This window comes from Bufo bufo, chromosome 4 (genome assembly GCF_905171765.1).
Source record: "Bufo bufo chromosome 4, aBufBuf1.1, whole genome shotgun sequence".
Taxonomy (NCBI): domain Eukaryota; kingdom Metazoa; phylum Chordata; class Amphibia; order Anura; family Bufonidae; genus Bufo; species Bufo bufo.
The window spans coordinates 461763532-461778633 of record NC_053392.1 but is presented as its reverse complement, the minus strand read 5'-3'; the positions used below and the strand labels follow the sequence as shown (position 1 = coordinate 461778633).

The 15102-nt window shown below is 48.0% G+C and overlaps 1 protein-coding gene across 2 annotated transcripts in view; it reads left to right on the top strand.

Moving 5' to 3' along the window:
- Positions 1–15102, top strand: part of MERTK (MER proto-oncogene, tyrosine kinase) — a 152403-nt gene that overhangs the window by 124826 nt on the left and 12475 nt on the right. For both annotated transcript variants that reach the window (XM_040429461.1, XM_040429460.1), the window contains exons 11-15: positions 9755–9840; positions 10021–10116; positions 11730–11810; positions 13267–13359; positions 14387–14505. In XM_040429461.1, the coding sequence (XP_040285395.1) occupies positions 9755–9840; positions 10021–10116; positions 11730–11810; positions 13267–13359; positions 14387–14505 (475 nt within the window). The remainder of the gene's footprint in view (positions 1–9754; positions 9841–10020; positions 10117–11729; positions 11811–13266; positions 13360–14386; positions 14506–15102) is intronic.

The following is a 15102-nucleotide window of genomic DNA, read 5'->3' as shown; positions in this document are numbered from 1 at the left end:
ATCAAGGAAGACCCACGGACGAAAAAACGGTCACGGATCACGGGAAAACGGAACCCCGTTTTGCGGACCGCAAAAAAATACGGTCGTGTGCATGAGGCCTAAGTGTAGGAAATCATTAAGTGTGGCAAGCCATTACTTCCAACCTTCAACATCCTTGTGGCACTATTGTATGGCACACTACACTATTTTGTGGTATATAGGTAAAGAAATCCAAATTTCTGGTTTTCAGAAAAAAACACATCTCCATAGGGTGCCAGAGATACTGAAAATTTTAGCAGTATGACCAATGAAATATGCTACTTTATCATCAATATGGGTACACTTGGAGATTATGGGCAGCAACCAGAGGAGAACTGTGCTGTGGCAGAATGAAAGGAACCAAAAAAGCCTGGCACTGACATACTTGGTATAGGAAGCGCAGCATGTTGTGATTTCCAATACAGTTACTAAGAGGTTCTGTTGTATCCCCCAGCCTAATGGAGACCAATGGGACACTTTTCTGGCCTCTGTTGGGTGAATGGGGCCTTGTGTTGGGCTTAGGCTACTTTCACACCTGCGTTAGGTGCGGATCCGTCTGGTATCTGCACAGCCAGATCCGCACCTATAATTCAAACGATTGTATCCGTTCAGAACGGATCCGTTTGCATTATGAAGAACAAAGTCAAAAGGGATCCGTCCTGACTTACATTGAAAGTCAATGGGGGGCGGATCCGTTTTCAAATGCACCATTATTGTGTCTTTGAAAATGGATCCGCCCGCATTGACTTACATTGTAAGTCAGGACTGATCCGTTTGGCTCTGCATCGCCAGGCGGACACCAAAACGCTGCAAGCAGCGTTTTGGTGTCCGCCTCCAGAGCGGAATGGAGGCGGAACAGAGCCAAACTGATGCATTCTGAGCGGATCCTTATCCATTCAGAATGCATTAGGGCTGAACTGATCCGTTTTGAACCGTTTGTGAGATCCCTGAAACGGATCTCACAAATGGAATTCAAAACGCCAGTGTGAAAGTAGCTGTCACGGCGGGGAGTGGGGGAAACCCCCCACCGTGCGGTAAAGAGGCAAAAAGGGGATCAGCCTGGCCAAAAGGAGTGTTAAGAGCAGGTCACCTCCTACCGCGTCCCTAATCATCTCCCTGACTCCCCACCGTATGAGCGGACCCCGATGGTGGGACGGCTCATACACTGGATACCAGTGGCGTCGCCAGAGGGGGCCACGGCCCCCCTACATCATGTTGTGCCTCCCCCCAACTAAAATGCCCCCCCCCCCCCAACTGAGCGACTGCAGCCGGGCACAACAGGGAGATGAGCGCTTCCATTGCGCTCATCTCCATAGTCATCTGCCTGTGCTGCGGCAGGGGAGCGAGAGGCTTGTCCCTTCCCCTTCCTCTGCTAGGCTGCAGGCACTAGGTCGCCAGCCTATCAGAGGCCGGCGCAGGTGGCGCGATGACGTCATCGTGCCGCCTGAGCCATACAGCGCAGGACACAGGCCGGAAGAGGCCTGCATCGCATCACTGACATGGAGGTAAGTATAAGTGTTTTTTTTGTTTTTTTTTTACAATTGTTTTACAGGCACATTAGGGGGGCTCTTTTTACTGGCACATTGGGGGGGCTTATTACGGGCACATGATGGGGGGGCTGCTTACTGGCACATGATGGGGGGCTTATTACTGGCACATGATGGGGGGGCTGTTTACTGGAACATGATAGGGGGCTTATTACAGGCACATTAGGGGGGCTCTTGTTACTGGCACATGATGGGGGCTTATTGCTGGCACATGATGGGGGGGCTTATTGCTGGCACATGATGGGGGGGCTTATTGCTGGCACATGATGGGGGGGCTTATTGCTGGCACATGATGGGGGGGCTTATTGCTGGCACATGATGGGGGGCTCTTGTTGCTGGCACATGATGGGGGGCTCTTGTTGCTGGCACATGATGGGGGGCTCTTGTTGCTGGCACATGATGGGGGGCTCTTGTTGCTGGCACATGATGGGGGGCTCTTGTTGCTGGCACATGATGGGGGGCTCTTGTTGCTGGCACATGATGGGGGGCTCTTGTTACTGGCACATGATGGGGGGCTCTTGTTACTGGCACATGATGGGGGGCTCTTGTTACTGGCACATGATGGGGGGCTCTTGTTACTGGCACATGATGGGGGGCTCTTGTTACTGGCACATGATGGGGGGCTCTTGTTACTGGCACATGATGGGGGGCTCTTGTTACTGGCACATGATGGGGGGCTCTTGTTACTGGCACATGATGGGGGGCTCTTGTTACTGGCACATGATGGGGGGCTCTTGTTACTGGCACATGATGGGGGGCTCTTGTTACTGGCACATGATGGGGGGCTCTTGTTACTGGCACATGATGGGGGGCTCTTGTTACTGGCACATGATGGGGGGCTCTTGTTACTGGCACATGATGGGGGGCTCTTGTTACTGGCACATGATGGGGGGCTCTTGTTACTGGCACATGATGGGGGGCTCTTGTTACTGGCACATGATGGGGGGCTCTTGTTACTGGCACATGATGGGGGGCTCTTGTTACTGGCACATGAGGGGGGGCTCTTGTTACTGGCACATGATGGGGGGCTCTTGTTACTGGCACATGATGGGGGGCTCTTGTTACTGGCACATGATGGGGGGCTCTTGTTACTGGCACATGATGGGGGGCTCTTGTTACTGGCACATGATGGGGGGCTCTTGTTACTGGCACATGATGGGGGGCTCTTGTTACTGGCACATGATGGGGGGCTCTTGTTACTGGCACATGATGGGGGGCTCTTGTTGCTGGCACATGATGGGGGGCTCTTGTTACTGGCACATGATGGGGGGCTCTTGTTACTGGCACATGATGGGGGGCTCTTGTTACTGGCACATGATGGGGGGCTCTTGTTACTGGCACATGATGGGGGGCTCTTGTTACTGGCACATGATGGGGGGCTCTTGTTACTGGCACATGATGGGGGGCTCTTGTTACTGGCACATGATGGGGGGCTCTTGTTACTGGCACATGATGGGGGGCTCTTGTTACTGGCACATGATGGGGGGCTCTTGTTACTGGCACATGATGGGGGGCTCTTGTTACTGGCACATGATGGGGGGCTCTTGTTACTGGCACATGATGGGGGGCTCTTGTTACTGGCACATGATGGGGGGCTCTTGTTACTGGCACATGATGGGGGGCTCTTGTTACTGGCACATGATGGGGGGCTCTTGTTACTGGCACATGATGGGGGGCTCTTGTTGCTGGCACATGATGGGGGGCTCTTGTTACTGGCACATGATGGGGGGCTCTTGTTACTGGCACATGATGGGGGGCTCTTGTTACTGGCACATGATGGGGGGCTCTTGTTACTGGCACATGATGGGGGGCTCTTGTTACTGGCACATGATGGGGGGCTCTTGTTACTGGCACATGATGGGGGGCTCTTGTTACTGGCACATGATGGGGGGCTCTTGTTACTGGCACATGATGGGGGGCTCTTGTTACTGGCACATGATGGGGGGCTCTTGTTACTGGCACATGATGGGGGGCTCTTGTTACTGGCACATGATGGGGGGCTCTTGTTACTGGCACATGATGGGGGGCTCTTGTTACTGGCACATGATGGGGGGCTCTTGTTACTGGCACATGATGGGGGGCTCTTGTTACTGGCACATGATGGGGGGCTCTTGTTACTGGCACATGATGGGGGGCTCTTGTTACTGGCACATGATGGGGGGCTCTTGTTACTGGCACATGATGGGGGGCTCTTGTTACTGGCACATGATGGGGGGCTCTTGTTACTGGCACATGATGGGGGGCTCTTGTTACTGGCACATGATGGGGGGCTCTTGTTACTGGCACATGATGGGGGGGCTTATTGCTGGCACATGATGGGGGGGCTTATTGCTGGCACATGATGGGGGGGCTTATTGCTGGCACATGATGGGGGGGCTTATTGCTGGCACATGATGGGGGGGCTTGTTGCTGGCACATGATGGGGGGCTCTTGTTGCTGGCACATGATGGGGGGCTCTTGTTGCTGGCACATGATGGGGGGCTCTTGTTGCTGGCACATGATGGGGGGCTCTTGTTACTGGCACATGATGGGGGGCTCTTGTTACTGGCACATGATGGGGGGCTCTTGTTACTGGCACATGATGGGGGGCTCTTGTTACTGGCACATGATGGGGGGCTCTTGTTACTGGCACATGATGGGGGGCTCTTGTTACTGGCACATGATGGGGGGCTCTTGTTACTGGCACATGATGGGGGGCTCTTGTTACTGGCACATGATGGGGGGCTCTTGTTACTGGCACATGATGGGGGGCTCTTGTTACTGGCACATGATGGGGGGCTCTTGTTACTGGCACATGATGGGGGGCTCTTGTTACTGGCACATGATGGGGGGCTCTTGTTACTGGCACATGATGGGGGGGCTCTTGTTACTGGCACATGATGGGGGGCTCTTGTTACTGGCACATGATGGGGGGCTCTTGTTACTGGCACATGATGGGGGGCTCTTGTTACTGGCACATGATGGGGGGCTCTTGTTACTGGCACATGATGGGGGGCTCTTGTTACTGGCACATGATGGGGGGCTCTTGTTACTGGCACATGATGGGGGGCTCTTGTTACTGGCACATGATGGGGGGCTCTTGTTACTGGCACATGATGGGGGGCTCTTGTTACTGGCACATGATGGGGGGCTCTTGTTACTGGCACATGATGGGGGGCTCTTGTTACTGGCACATGATGGGGGGCTCTTGTTACTGGCACATGATGGGGGGCTCTTGTTACTGGCACATGATGGGGGGCTCTTGTTACTGGCACATGATGGGGGGCTCTTGTTACTGGCACGTTATTGGGGGCACTATAGGGGCATGTATTGAGGCCACAAAGAAGGGGTATTTTATATGGGGGGCTCTGTACCGTAGCATTTTATACTGGGACACATTATGGTGGGTACTATGGGGAAGGGGCGAGAGGAGTACTATGGAGTCATCTACGGGGGCACTAAGAAGGGGAATTTTATACTTGCAAATTATGGGGGACACTGAGGGCATTTACTGGGGCACGATATATGGGGCATTTTATACTGGTACATTATGGGGGGCACTAGGAGGAAAGGGGGAGAGGAGCACTATGGGGCATTTACTGGGGGCACTATATAGGGGTATTTTTTACTGGCACATTATGAGGACATTAGCTCAACTGGAGGCATTACAAGGGGGGATTTTTTGTATTGTCACATTATAAGGAGAATTATTTCTACTGGGGGGGGGGGCATTATGGTGGGCTTTATTACTCCCCCATGGTAAGACCCCCTAGTAGCAGCACCAGCCTCTCCCTGCTCTGCTATCCCTCTGCCCTTTCTCCAAATCCTTATTATAAAATCTTTCTCATTAGGATAAAACACAACATCAGCTCCACTGAGCCCCCCAGCCAAGTGTGTAAGTGGTGCCCGAGATCCCCAAGGGTCAAGCCAAGTAATTGTATGTTTTCATGTGAAATATGTTTGTTATATACATATAGCATACACTGTGCCACACAATATACCGCTACACTGTGCCCCACAATATACAGTATACCTCTACACTGTGCCCCACAATATACAGTATACCTCTACACTGTGCCACACAATATACAGTATACCTCTACACTGTGCCACACAATATACAGTATACCTCTACACTGTGCCACACAATATACAGTATACCTCTACAATGTGCCCCACAATATACAGCATACCTCTATACTGTGCTCCACAATATACCTCTACATTGTGTAGTCTGTTCTATAAGCACCCTTGTTCTGTGGCGGCGGACAGAAAATAATCTGGAAGTGCCCCTCCCGAGACCAGGCTCTGGATCCACCACTGGACCGCTCACATGAGTGTACATGTCTTCTAAACTGTAATTCGTATCCTCTGACCTGCAGAAATCAGCACTCGCTCTGTAACAACAGGCAGTGCCTGTAGGCTGTAGCCTGGCCCTGTTACCGAAGCTAGTCGAGTGGTGTAAGGTTAAGTAACTAGTAGAGATGAGCGGCCGCTGAATCCTGAGTTAAAGTTACTGCAGGATATGGATCACCGTTTAGAAATGTCAAATGTACACTCCTGTGAGAGGCATGGAGGGGGATCTGTGGATGACACTGTTATAGGGAGGGGGGATCTGTGGATGACACTGTTATAGGGAGGGGGGATCTGTGGATGACACTGTTATAGGGAGGGGGGATCTGTGGATGACACTGTTATAGGGAGGGGGGATCTGTGGATGACACTGTTATAGGGAGGGGGGATCTGTGGATGACACTGTTATAGGGAGGGGGGATCTGTGGATGACACTGTTATAGGGAGGGGGGATCTGTGGATGACACTGTTATAGGGAGGGGGGATCTGTGGATGACACTGTTATAGGGAGGGGGGATCTGTGGATGACACTGTTATAGGGAGGGGGGATCTGTGGATGACACTGTTATAGGGAGGGGGGATCTGTGGATGACACTGTTATAGGGAGGGGGGATCTGTGGATGACACTGTTATAGGGAGGGGGGATCTGTGGATGACACTGTTATAGGGAGGGGGGATCTGTGGATGACACTGTTATAGGGAGGGGGGATCTGTGGATGACACTGTTATAGGGAGGGGGGATCTGTGGATGACACTGTTATAGGGAGGGGGGGGATCTGTGGATGACACTGTTATAGGGAGGGGGGATCTGTGGATGACACTGTTATAGGGAGGGGGGATCTGTGGATGACACTGTTATAGGGAGGGGGGATCTGTGGATGACACTGTTATAGGGAGGGGGGGGATCTGTGGATGACACTGTTATAGGGAGGGGGGATCTGTGGATGACACTGTTATAGGGAGGGGGGGGATCTGTGGATGACACTGTTATAGGGAGGGGGGATCTGTGGATGACACTGTTATAGGGAGGGGGGATCTGTGGATGACACTGTTATAGGGAGGGGGGATCTGTGGATGACACTGTTATAGGGAGGGGGGGGATCTGTGGATGACACTGTTATAGGGAGGGGGGATCTGTGGATGACACTGTTATAGGGAGGGGGGATCTGTGGATGACACTGTTATAGGGAGGGGGGGGGTCTGTGGATGACACTGTTATAGGGAGGGGGGATCTGTGGATGACACTGTTATAGGGAGGGGGGATCTGTGGATGACACTGTTATAGGGAGGGGGGATCTGTGGATGACACTGTTATAGGGAGGGGAGATCTGTGGATGACACTGTTATAGGGAGGGGGATAGGGGGATGACACATATAGCATAAGATGCTATATACGGTATGTGTCATCCACAGATCCCCCCATAGCAGTGTCATCCACAGATCCCCCTCCCTATAAAAGTTTCATCCACAGCAGGCAACTAGGACATGTTGAAATCTGAGTGATTATATATTTTTTTTTAAACCACAGACAGCAGGACTTTTCTTCCCTGTTGTGGTTTTATGTATTGCAGCATTTCTAAGCATATTAGTGTAAATGTATCGTTGTTATAGCTGCCCCCCCCCCCCTACTTTTGTCCTGGCCCCCAGTGTGCCCCCCCAAAATTTGAAAGCTAGAGACGCCACTGCTGGATACCCAATATCCTGAGTCGCCCTGGAAATCCCTTACTTAGGAGCAGGGGAGAGACAACCTGTTCATCCACAACACGGAGGAACAGGAGTTCCTATCTGAGGCCAGGCTGCAAGGAGAGGGGAACACATACAGCTAAGGCCTCATGCACAGGACAGTTGTGTTCCGTTCCGCAAAATGGGGTTCCGTTGTTCCGTGATCCGTTTCTGTTTCCGTGTGTCTTCCTTTATTTTTGGAGGATCACCAGATATGAAGGAAAGTAAAAAAAAATAAAAAATCAAAGTCAAGTTTGCCATGCAAATGATAGGAAAAAAAACTGACGCGGATGACAATCTTGTGTGCCTCCGCGTTTTTTCACGGTCCCATTGACTTGAATGGGTCCGCGAACCGTTTTCCGTGAAAAAAAAAAATAGGACAGGTTATATTTTTTTGACGGACTGGAACCACGGATGACAAACGGTGCATTAGCAGAGTTTTCAATGGACCCATTAAAAGTCAATGGGTCCGCAGAAAATCACGAAAAACTGAACAACGGACACGGAATAAAACAACGGTCGTGTGCATGAGGCCTAAAGGAGATGGCAGGTAAGTGAAACCAATAACACACTTACCTGCCACAGACAAACTGACTGGAACCCGTGCACTAGTGCTGCTGTCCACATCAACATTAAAAGGACACAGCACCCACAACAAACCACACAGGGACCCAGGACACCCAAAGCTGCAATTAATGTGAGACAGGGGAATGTCTTACAAACATGCTGGACATCAAACACCACCAGACATGTTACACCAAAACTAGACATATCAACACCCTGAACATAACCAACTCCATACACATAGGGACAGGGAGGGAAGGAGACACCGGGATGACATAGAACATCTATAACCACAAGGGTGGCCCTCACTGGACAGATGGTAAAGCCAGACAAGGAGCTTAACTCAAGCACACAACAAGGCTGGAGTACAACTGACTCCTGACCTAAAGCCACAGGTATATAAAGCACAAGTGACCACACCCAGCAAGGTAGTTAACCCTTACACACAGAGGGAGGCTACAACTTAAGGGGAATAGCGCACACACGCATACTAAACCACACGTTACCACCGGCAACAGCATGCGTGGCAACCATGTCTCGGCAATCACCCAGAAGGCCGAGACACTGCCACAGCATGCTCTCACAGCAACACGTTGCCGCGGGCAACCACAAGTGTAACAACAGTGTCACAGCGTACACCATAGGCCGTGACAGTAGCCTTAGATACAATGTGCACATTGCTTTATTACTGGACAAACACGCATAAACCCTTAATAATAACTCATGGTGCAGTGGTGTAATAAAATGCATTCTTTATTATATTTTACGTGAAGACTACCTTCCATACCTACTGCAATAGCAGTACAGGGATAAATTATAGTAACTGATCTCTATTACTGCATGCCTAATAATACCTCATAGCAGGGGCGTCGTTAGGTCAAAACATTCGGGCTTCAGTCCAGAATGTTTTGTCCAGTGCCTCGAATGTTATGTTGGCCTGGAAGCACCCCCCTTGTACTTGTCCCGCTGATCCGCTATTTGCAGGCTGCGCGGGCATGAGTTCAGTCACTTTGGTGTTCAATCCCGTCCTGCGGCGCGTGATCCCGCGAGACCCGCCGCGGGAGGTCACGAGTCTCGCGGGATCACGCGCCACAGGACGGGATTGCGCACCGAAGTGACTGAACTCATGCTCGCGCAGCCTGCAAGTAGCGGATCAGCGGCACAAGTACAAGGGGGGCGGGTGGATGATCTGTGGTGGGTTAAAGGGCCCAAGCAAAGATTTCTGCAGTGGTGAGGAAATTAAACATAACAGATATTGGAAAGTTTCCGAATGTTGTATTACATAATGACTGTAGATCTTAATTTGCGTAAATCAGAACACCCCTTTAAGCATGCCTTTAATGTGCAATTTCAACACAGTGGGCTTGTGCCCCGGATGTTTTCAGACCCTAGCAACGCCCCTGCCGCATAGCATACTGCATGTGAAAGAGATCCAAACAATGTATTATATTATAAAGCACTGTGGAGCAGGAGTAGCAAGGGAAGACGTTTACGACAACTCATGTACAGTAGCCAGAAATTAGCGGATTTCAGCATGACTTATCTGTCAATGTTTTATTCCATCTCCTCAGGCATGCATTTGTCAGTTCAGATGATTCAGACATCGTCGTTTACAAGGCGAAGAAGTCCTACAACAGGAAAGGAATTGAAGTGACATGTAAGTTGGCTAATCCTGACTGCACTGGAATGTGCCTTTTTGTGCAGTAGTTGAGTGTGTGACATTTGGAAAACCTGAAGAAGGTTAGACATAGTTGTGAGAAGACTGCCACCTGGTGGCAGAAAGTAACATCTGACAAAGATAGTTTGTCTTAACATGCAGTCTGTTTTGTGCTTTTAGTGAGTACATTGGGGATCAGTGAAGATCTGCACCAGAAGCTGGAAGATGTGATGGTTGAGAGGAACCTGCTGTCCCTTGGGAAAGTGCTTGGCGAGGGTAGGCATTGTAACATGTCATTTAAAGGTTTCAGGAAATATAGCAGTTTCTTATAGCCAAAGATTAGAAAAGCTGAAATCATAGCAGATTTCCCATAGTTTAAAGGGGTTGTTTTATGAAAAATATTCTAAATTTTTCAAACCAGCACCTGGATCTAAATACTTTTGGAAATGCATGTAATTAAAAATGTAGTATAGCCACTGAGTTATTCAATAAAATGTATCTGTATAGCGCCACCTGCTGTTTTTTTTTTTTTCTAAATTCTCTGTCCAGCTCAAGTTCCCGGTGGGCCCATGCCTAGGAGGTCCACCAAAGCCCTCCTCATGGCCGCCAACTGAATTCACAATGATTGGATTCTCTCTTAGGCTTCATTCAGACCTTAGAATGTGTCCACACCCGTTTCGCAATTATCCGGAATAGGTGCGGACCCATTCATTCTCTATGGGGCAGGAATGGATGCGGACAGCACACAGCGTGCTGTCCGCATCCGCATTTCCGGAGCGCGGCCCCGAACTTCTGGTCCGCGGCTCCAGAAAAAAATAGAACATGTCCTATTCTTGTCCGCAATAGCGGACAATAGGCAGTTCTATGGGGGTGCCAGCCGGGTGTATTGCAGATCACACTACGGACGTGTGAATGGACCCTTATCCAGATGGCCAGCAGCCACAGCTGCCCTCCTGAATTCAACTGTATCAACGTTCTCAGGACAGCCATACAGTTGAATATTGTGGTTCAGCAGTTTTTTGTGCTGCACTGTGGTATTTGGTTCATCTGGAGCGGTATATTTCTTTGCACTACGGTATTGCTGGCCCTGCCTACTTATGTTGTCCCTGTCTAGATATGTTGGCCCTGCCTACTTATGTTGCACTGCATTCTGTCAATTTAGACTCACCTGCAACATGGGGCCACCCTTACATTTTTTTCCAGGGCCACCTTTAGTTCCCAGTCTGCCCCTGTATTCCCCATAATATAGCAATTATACAGCATCTACAACTCTGTGTTGTTCTGTTTCTCTGTTATTTCTTCTACTAATTTATATATAAATTGCCAACTCAGTGTTAGTGGGTGGGGTTGTGCCGCTGAACACTGACACTGTTCAATCGGAGCTGTTAGTGTCAGACTGTGCAGGGACACACCCCTTTGGCAAGAAAAATGGTAGCACCCAGTTGGCAGTTTACTGGTAAGTTTCTAGTAGAAATAACAGAAGAACAGCATGATGCAAAGCTATAAAAAAGATGCTTCAGAATTGATATTTCATGGGGGATACAGTCCGTATTTACTAAAAATAGACATGTCTGGAATGGTGACAGATTCTTATTAAACGATAGCATACGCTGGTAACAGATACAATTCACAAAACACTGATGGGGTCATTTATCAAACTGGTGAAAAGTAGAACTGGCTTAGTTGCCCATAGCAACCAATCGGATTCCAGCTTTATTTTTTTGCAGACCCATTGAAACAAATGGGTCGCATCCTATACACAAAAATGCGGATTGGATGTGGACCAAAAATACGGTGTAGGAATAGGGCCTTAGGATATCAGTTTAGGCTGCCCTCAGAGCTGGCAACAGATTCCCTTTTAATATTTTTTTTTTTCTTTGGATGCTTAGGTGAATTTGGATCCGTGATGGAGGGAGAACTGCAATATCCTGATGGCACAGCTCAAAAAGTCGCCGTGAAAACCATGAAGTGTAAGGGAACAACATAGTTTTGCCACTAAGAATGCCAGTGTCTTGTTTTGTACAAACTGGGGCAAAAAGACAGCTGGAGTAAGATGTGACAAATTTATTAAGAGGCACAGTTTATGTGACAGAAATTCAAAGGTATGCCAGCTATGAGCTGGTGTAGAGTAGAAGCATAGTTTACACCAGTTTCTGGCATAAATCATGGCGCAGTTGGAGGGTTGTGGCTGGCCTCGCCCCTCTCACTAAACCATTCCCATTTTTTTCACTAACTTTGGAAAAGTATCAAGAAGCTCAAATATGGCACGCACCATAATTTGAAACTTTTTTACTCCAAAAAAGTGGTGTAAACACTTTAAATAAATCTGCCCCACTGTGCTTCCCAATGTGAATATCAATCATTGGAATCCAAATACCGTAGTTTGTTTAACCATAAAAAATCTAAAATGTAAAAAAAATCTAAAAAAATTAATATCATTGTTTCCACTAAAAGAGTATGTTCACAAATAGTGGGTACACTGTGAATTTTCCATCTAGTGTCGCGGAGAATTCACAGCATGTTTCTGTAGAAGCAACGTTTTAGCAGACCTCATCCAGGGGCTGTGGAAAAACAATCAGTTCAGAAATTGACACATGGTATTCAGGGGCAGACTGGCCATAGACGCAACAGGTACATTTTCTAGTGGGCTGATGCCTCGAGGTCACCCGATCCCGTCTTATGGCCGCTATCCAGGTACATAACAATCTGATACTCTCAGCATTAATTCTAGGAGCATCAGGTACTTATGCCTCTGGCCAATGGCCGCATGCGCTCCTAAATTTACCTGTATCACCGGCTTCAGTATGGTCATAGGCCAGTATTTTATGCTGCTCTGTGGTATCTGGTTTTGCTGCGACTGTATTTTGTGCTGCACTATGGTATTGCTGGCCCCAACTAGTTCTGTTGTCCCTGCCTTTTTGTGACTTGTGTTGCTCCGCCGTCTATCAATTTGGACTTGCCTACAACATGGGACCACTTTTAGGGCCACTTTAAGTTCCTAGTCCGCCCCTGATGGTATGGATTTTAAACCAAACTGCAATGCGTGTATTCCAAGGACCACTTTTCACATATACTTAATTCCTCCTTTATTTCATCATTTAGAGGTAACATTAAGGCAAACCACATTACCATATAAAAAAAGTTAAAAACCTGAGTCCATTCCGTTCTGTCAGTTCATTTCTTCTCCAGGACAGCCACGTTAACATGCATTTCATTCCATATGCACTCAGTCAGCGTCCATATCATGAGCCACAGTTCACACGTGCAGGAGCAGCCTACTGCACTTCGCCATGCAACGTTTCAGAGGACACGCTTATGAAAAGAAGCCTATGAAATGCATCTGTTTTTAAAGACATATCGGTTTATGCTTATTTGATAAATGTAACCTTGTATTGATTTATGAAGTTTTTTGTTTCCTATCTACAGTGGACAACTTTTCACAAAGGGAAATAGAAGAATTTCTAAGTGAGGCAGCCTGTATGAAAGACTTCAACCATCCAAATGTGATTAAATTGCTTGGTAAGGTTTACACATGCATTCTTTTATGATAGGATTTAGTTACCATGCTGCAACCAGCCCAGGAGGAGTGGAGCGGAGGATGGGAGTGGCAGTGGCACTGGCTGTAGCAGTCCTCACACCAATGCTCCCTAGAGCCAGGGCAGTGAAAGAATGGTGCACCCTTTCTTCCCTCGGGGCACACCCTGATGTTGGGGGTCTTGCCTGATGGTACAGTAGTTGGGGTGCCCTTGATGTTGTATGTTTGGTGGGAAGGAGGTAGCGGGTGCAATGGCCAGTACTCATGCAATGCTGGCCGTAATTTTAAACTGAGGGATACAGGGTTTAAGGTCCAGGTCGTGTCTTGGTGTGAAGGGTGTCTTAACTATGTCCCTCTTACAGCAGTAAAGTCTATAGCTTTTATCAGTAAATACCTTAGAGTCCTACTTCAATGCTCAGCCCTGCAGATTCTAGACCTTCTTGGCTCTTGGCTTTATATCTCTGTCTTTCTTGAGCACTGTAGAAGTGGTAAAGTCTTTCTTAATGAAGATAACCCTTTAGAGAAAGTGATTCTTTGATGCAGTCTTGTGAGGAGTGGAGCACATGGAATAGCTTCCTTCTCCAACTCTAGACTTTACTAGACAGAGCTATGGGGGGATCTGAGTAGTTAACCCTGTCTCACCCATGCCAAAGGTTTTCTGGGTACATTACAAGATATAAACACATTAAATAGCATTACAGGACAATACTATTTACAAGTACCTGGTTCTAGGGTACAGCATAGCATCTGCTAGACATACATGCTATAGTATGAGTAGCAATATTATGGCATGGTTCACTCAGTTTTGTACATGGCACAAGGTAGTTCCTCCGAGCTGTCTTGTTGGTCACACTTCTGTGAAGTTCTAGGAAAGCTAAGAAGACTTCTCAGCAGCAAAATATATTTGTAGTTAGATTTTTATACAGTGTAATGAATTTGAGTTGCATATTTGGACCTAAAAAGATTTTCACTTGTAGGCCTCACCATGCAGCATATCTTCTCCTATTTCAGGTGTCTGTCTGGAAGTGGGCCCTAGAAGAACCCCAAAGCCTATGGTCATATTACCATTCATGAAGTATGGGGATCTTCACAGCTTTCTTCTCTCCTCTAGAATTGGATCTGGACCTCAAGTAAGTTAAAGAAATGACGTTATGGTTATTTTTGTTTAAGGAATACGGCTTTATAAATGTGTACATGCCGAAGATAAGTACCGGTGAGTTCATCAGAAAATAAAATGACACTGTAATGTATTTTCCACCTCTTAAGATGCCTACCTGTCACCAGGAATATTGACTATGGGGAACTGTCTTGTAGGTTGACACTAAACAATAGTAATAGGGGGGATTTATCAAACTGGTGTAAAGGAAAACTGGCTTAGATGCCCATAGCAACCAATGAGATTCCACCTTTCATTTTCCAAAGGAGCTCTGAAAAAATAAAGATGGAATGTGATTGGCTGCTATGGACATCTAAGCCAGTTTTCCTTTACACCAGTTTTGTTAAATCTACCCAATAATGTCTTAGGTATCAACTTTTTCTATATAATTGGTCACATTTAAGGAGATTGCCGATAGCCAGTATAAGTTTTAAAACGGTTTACAGGGTTTCCTATTACTATTCAACTGGATCAATATAGCAAGTGCGTACACAGGTGTACTTCCTCTACATATTACTCAACTCAACAAAATGAAGTACCAAAATACCAGTACATATATCAAAATGTATTG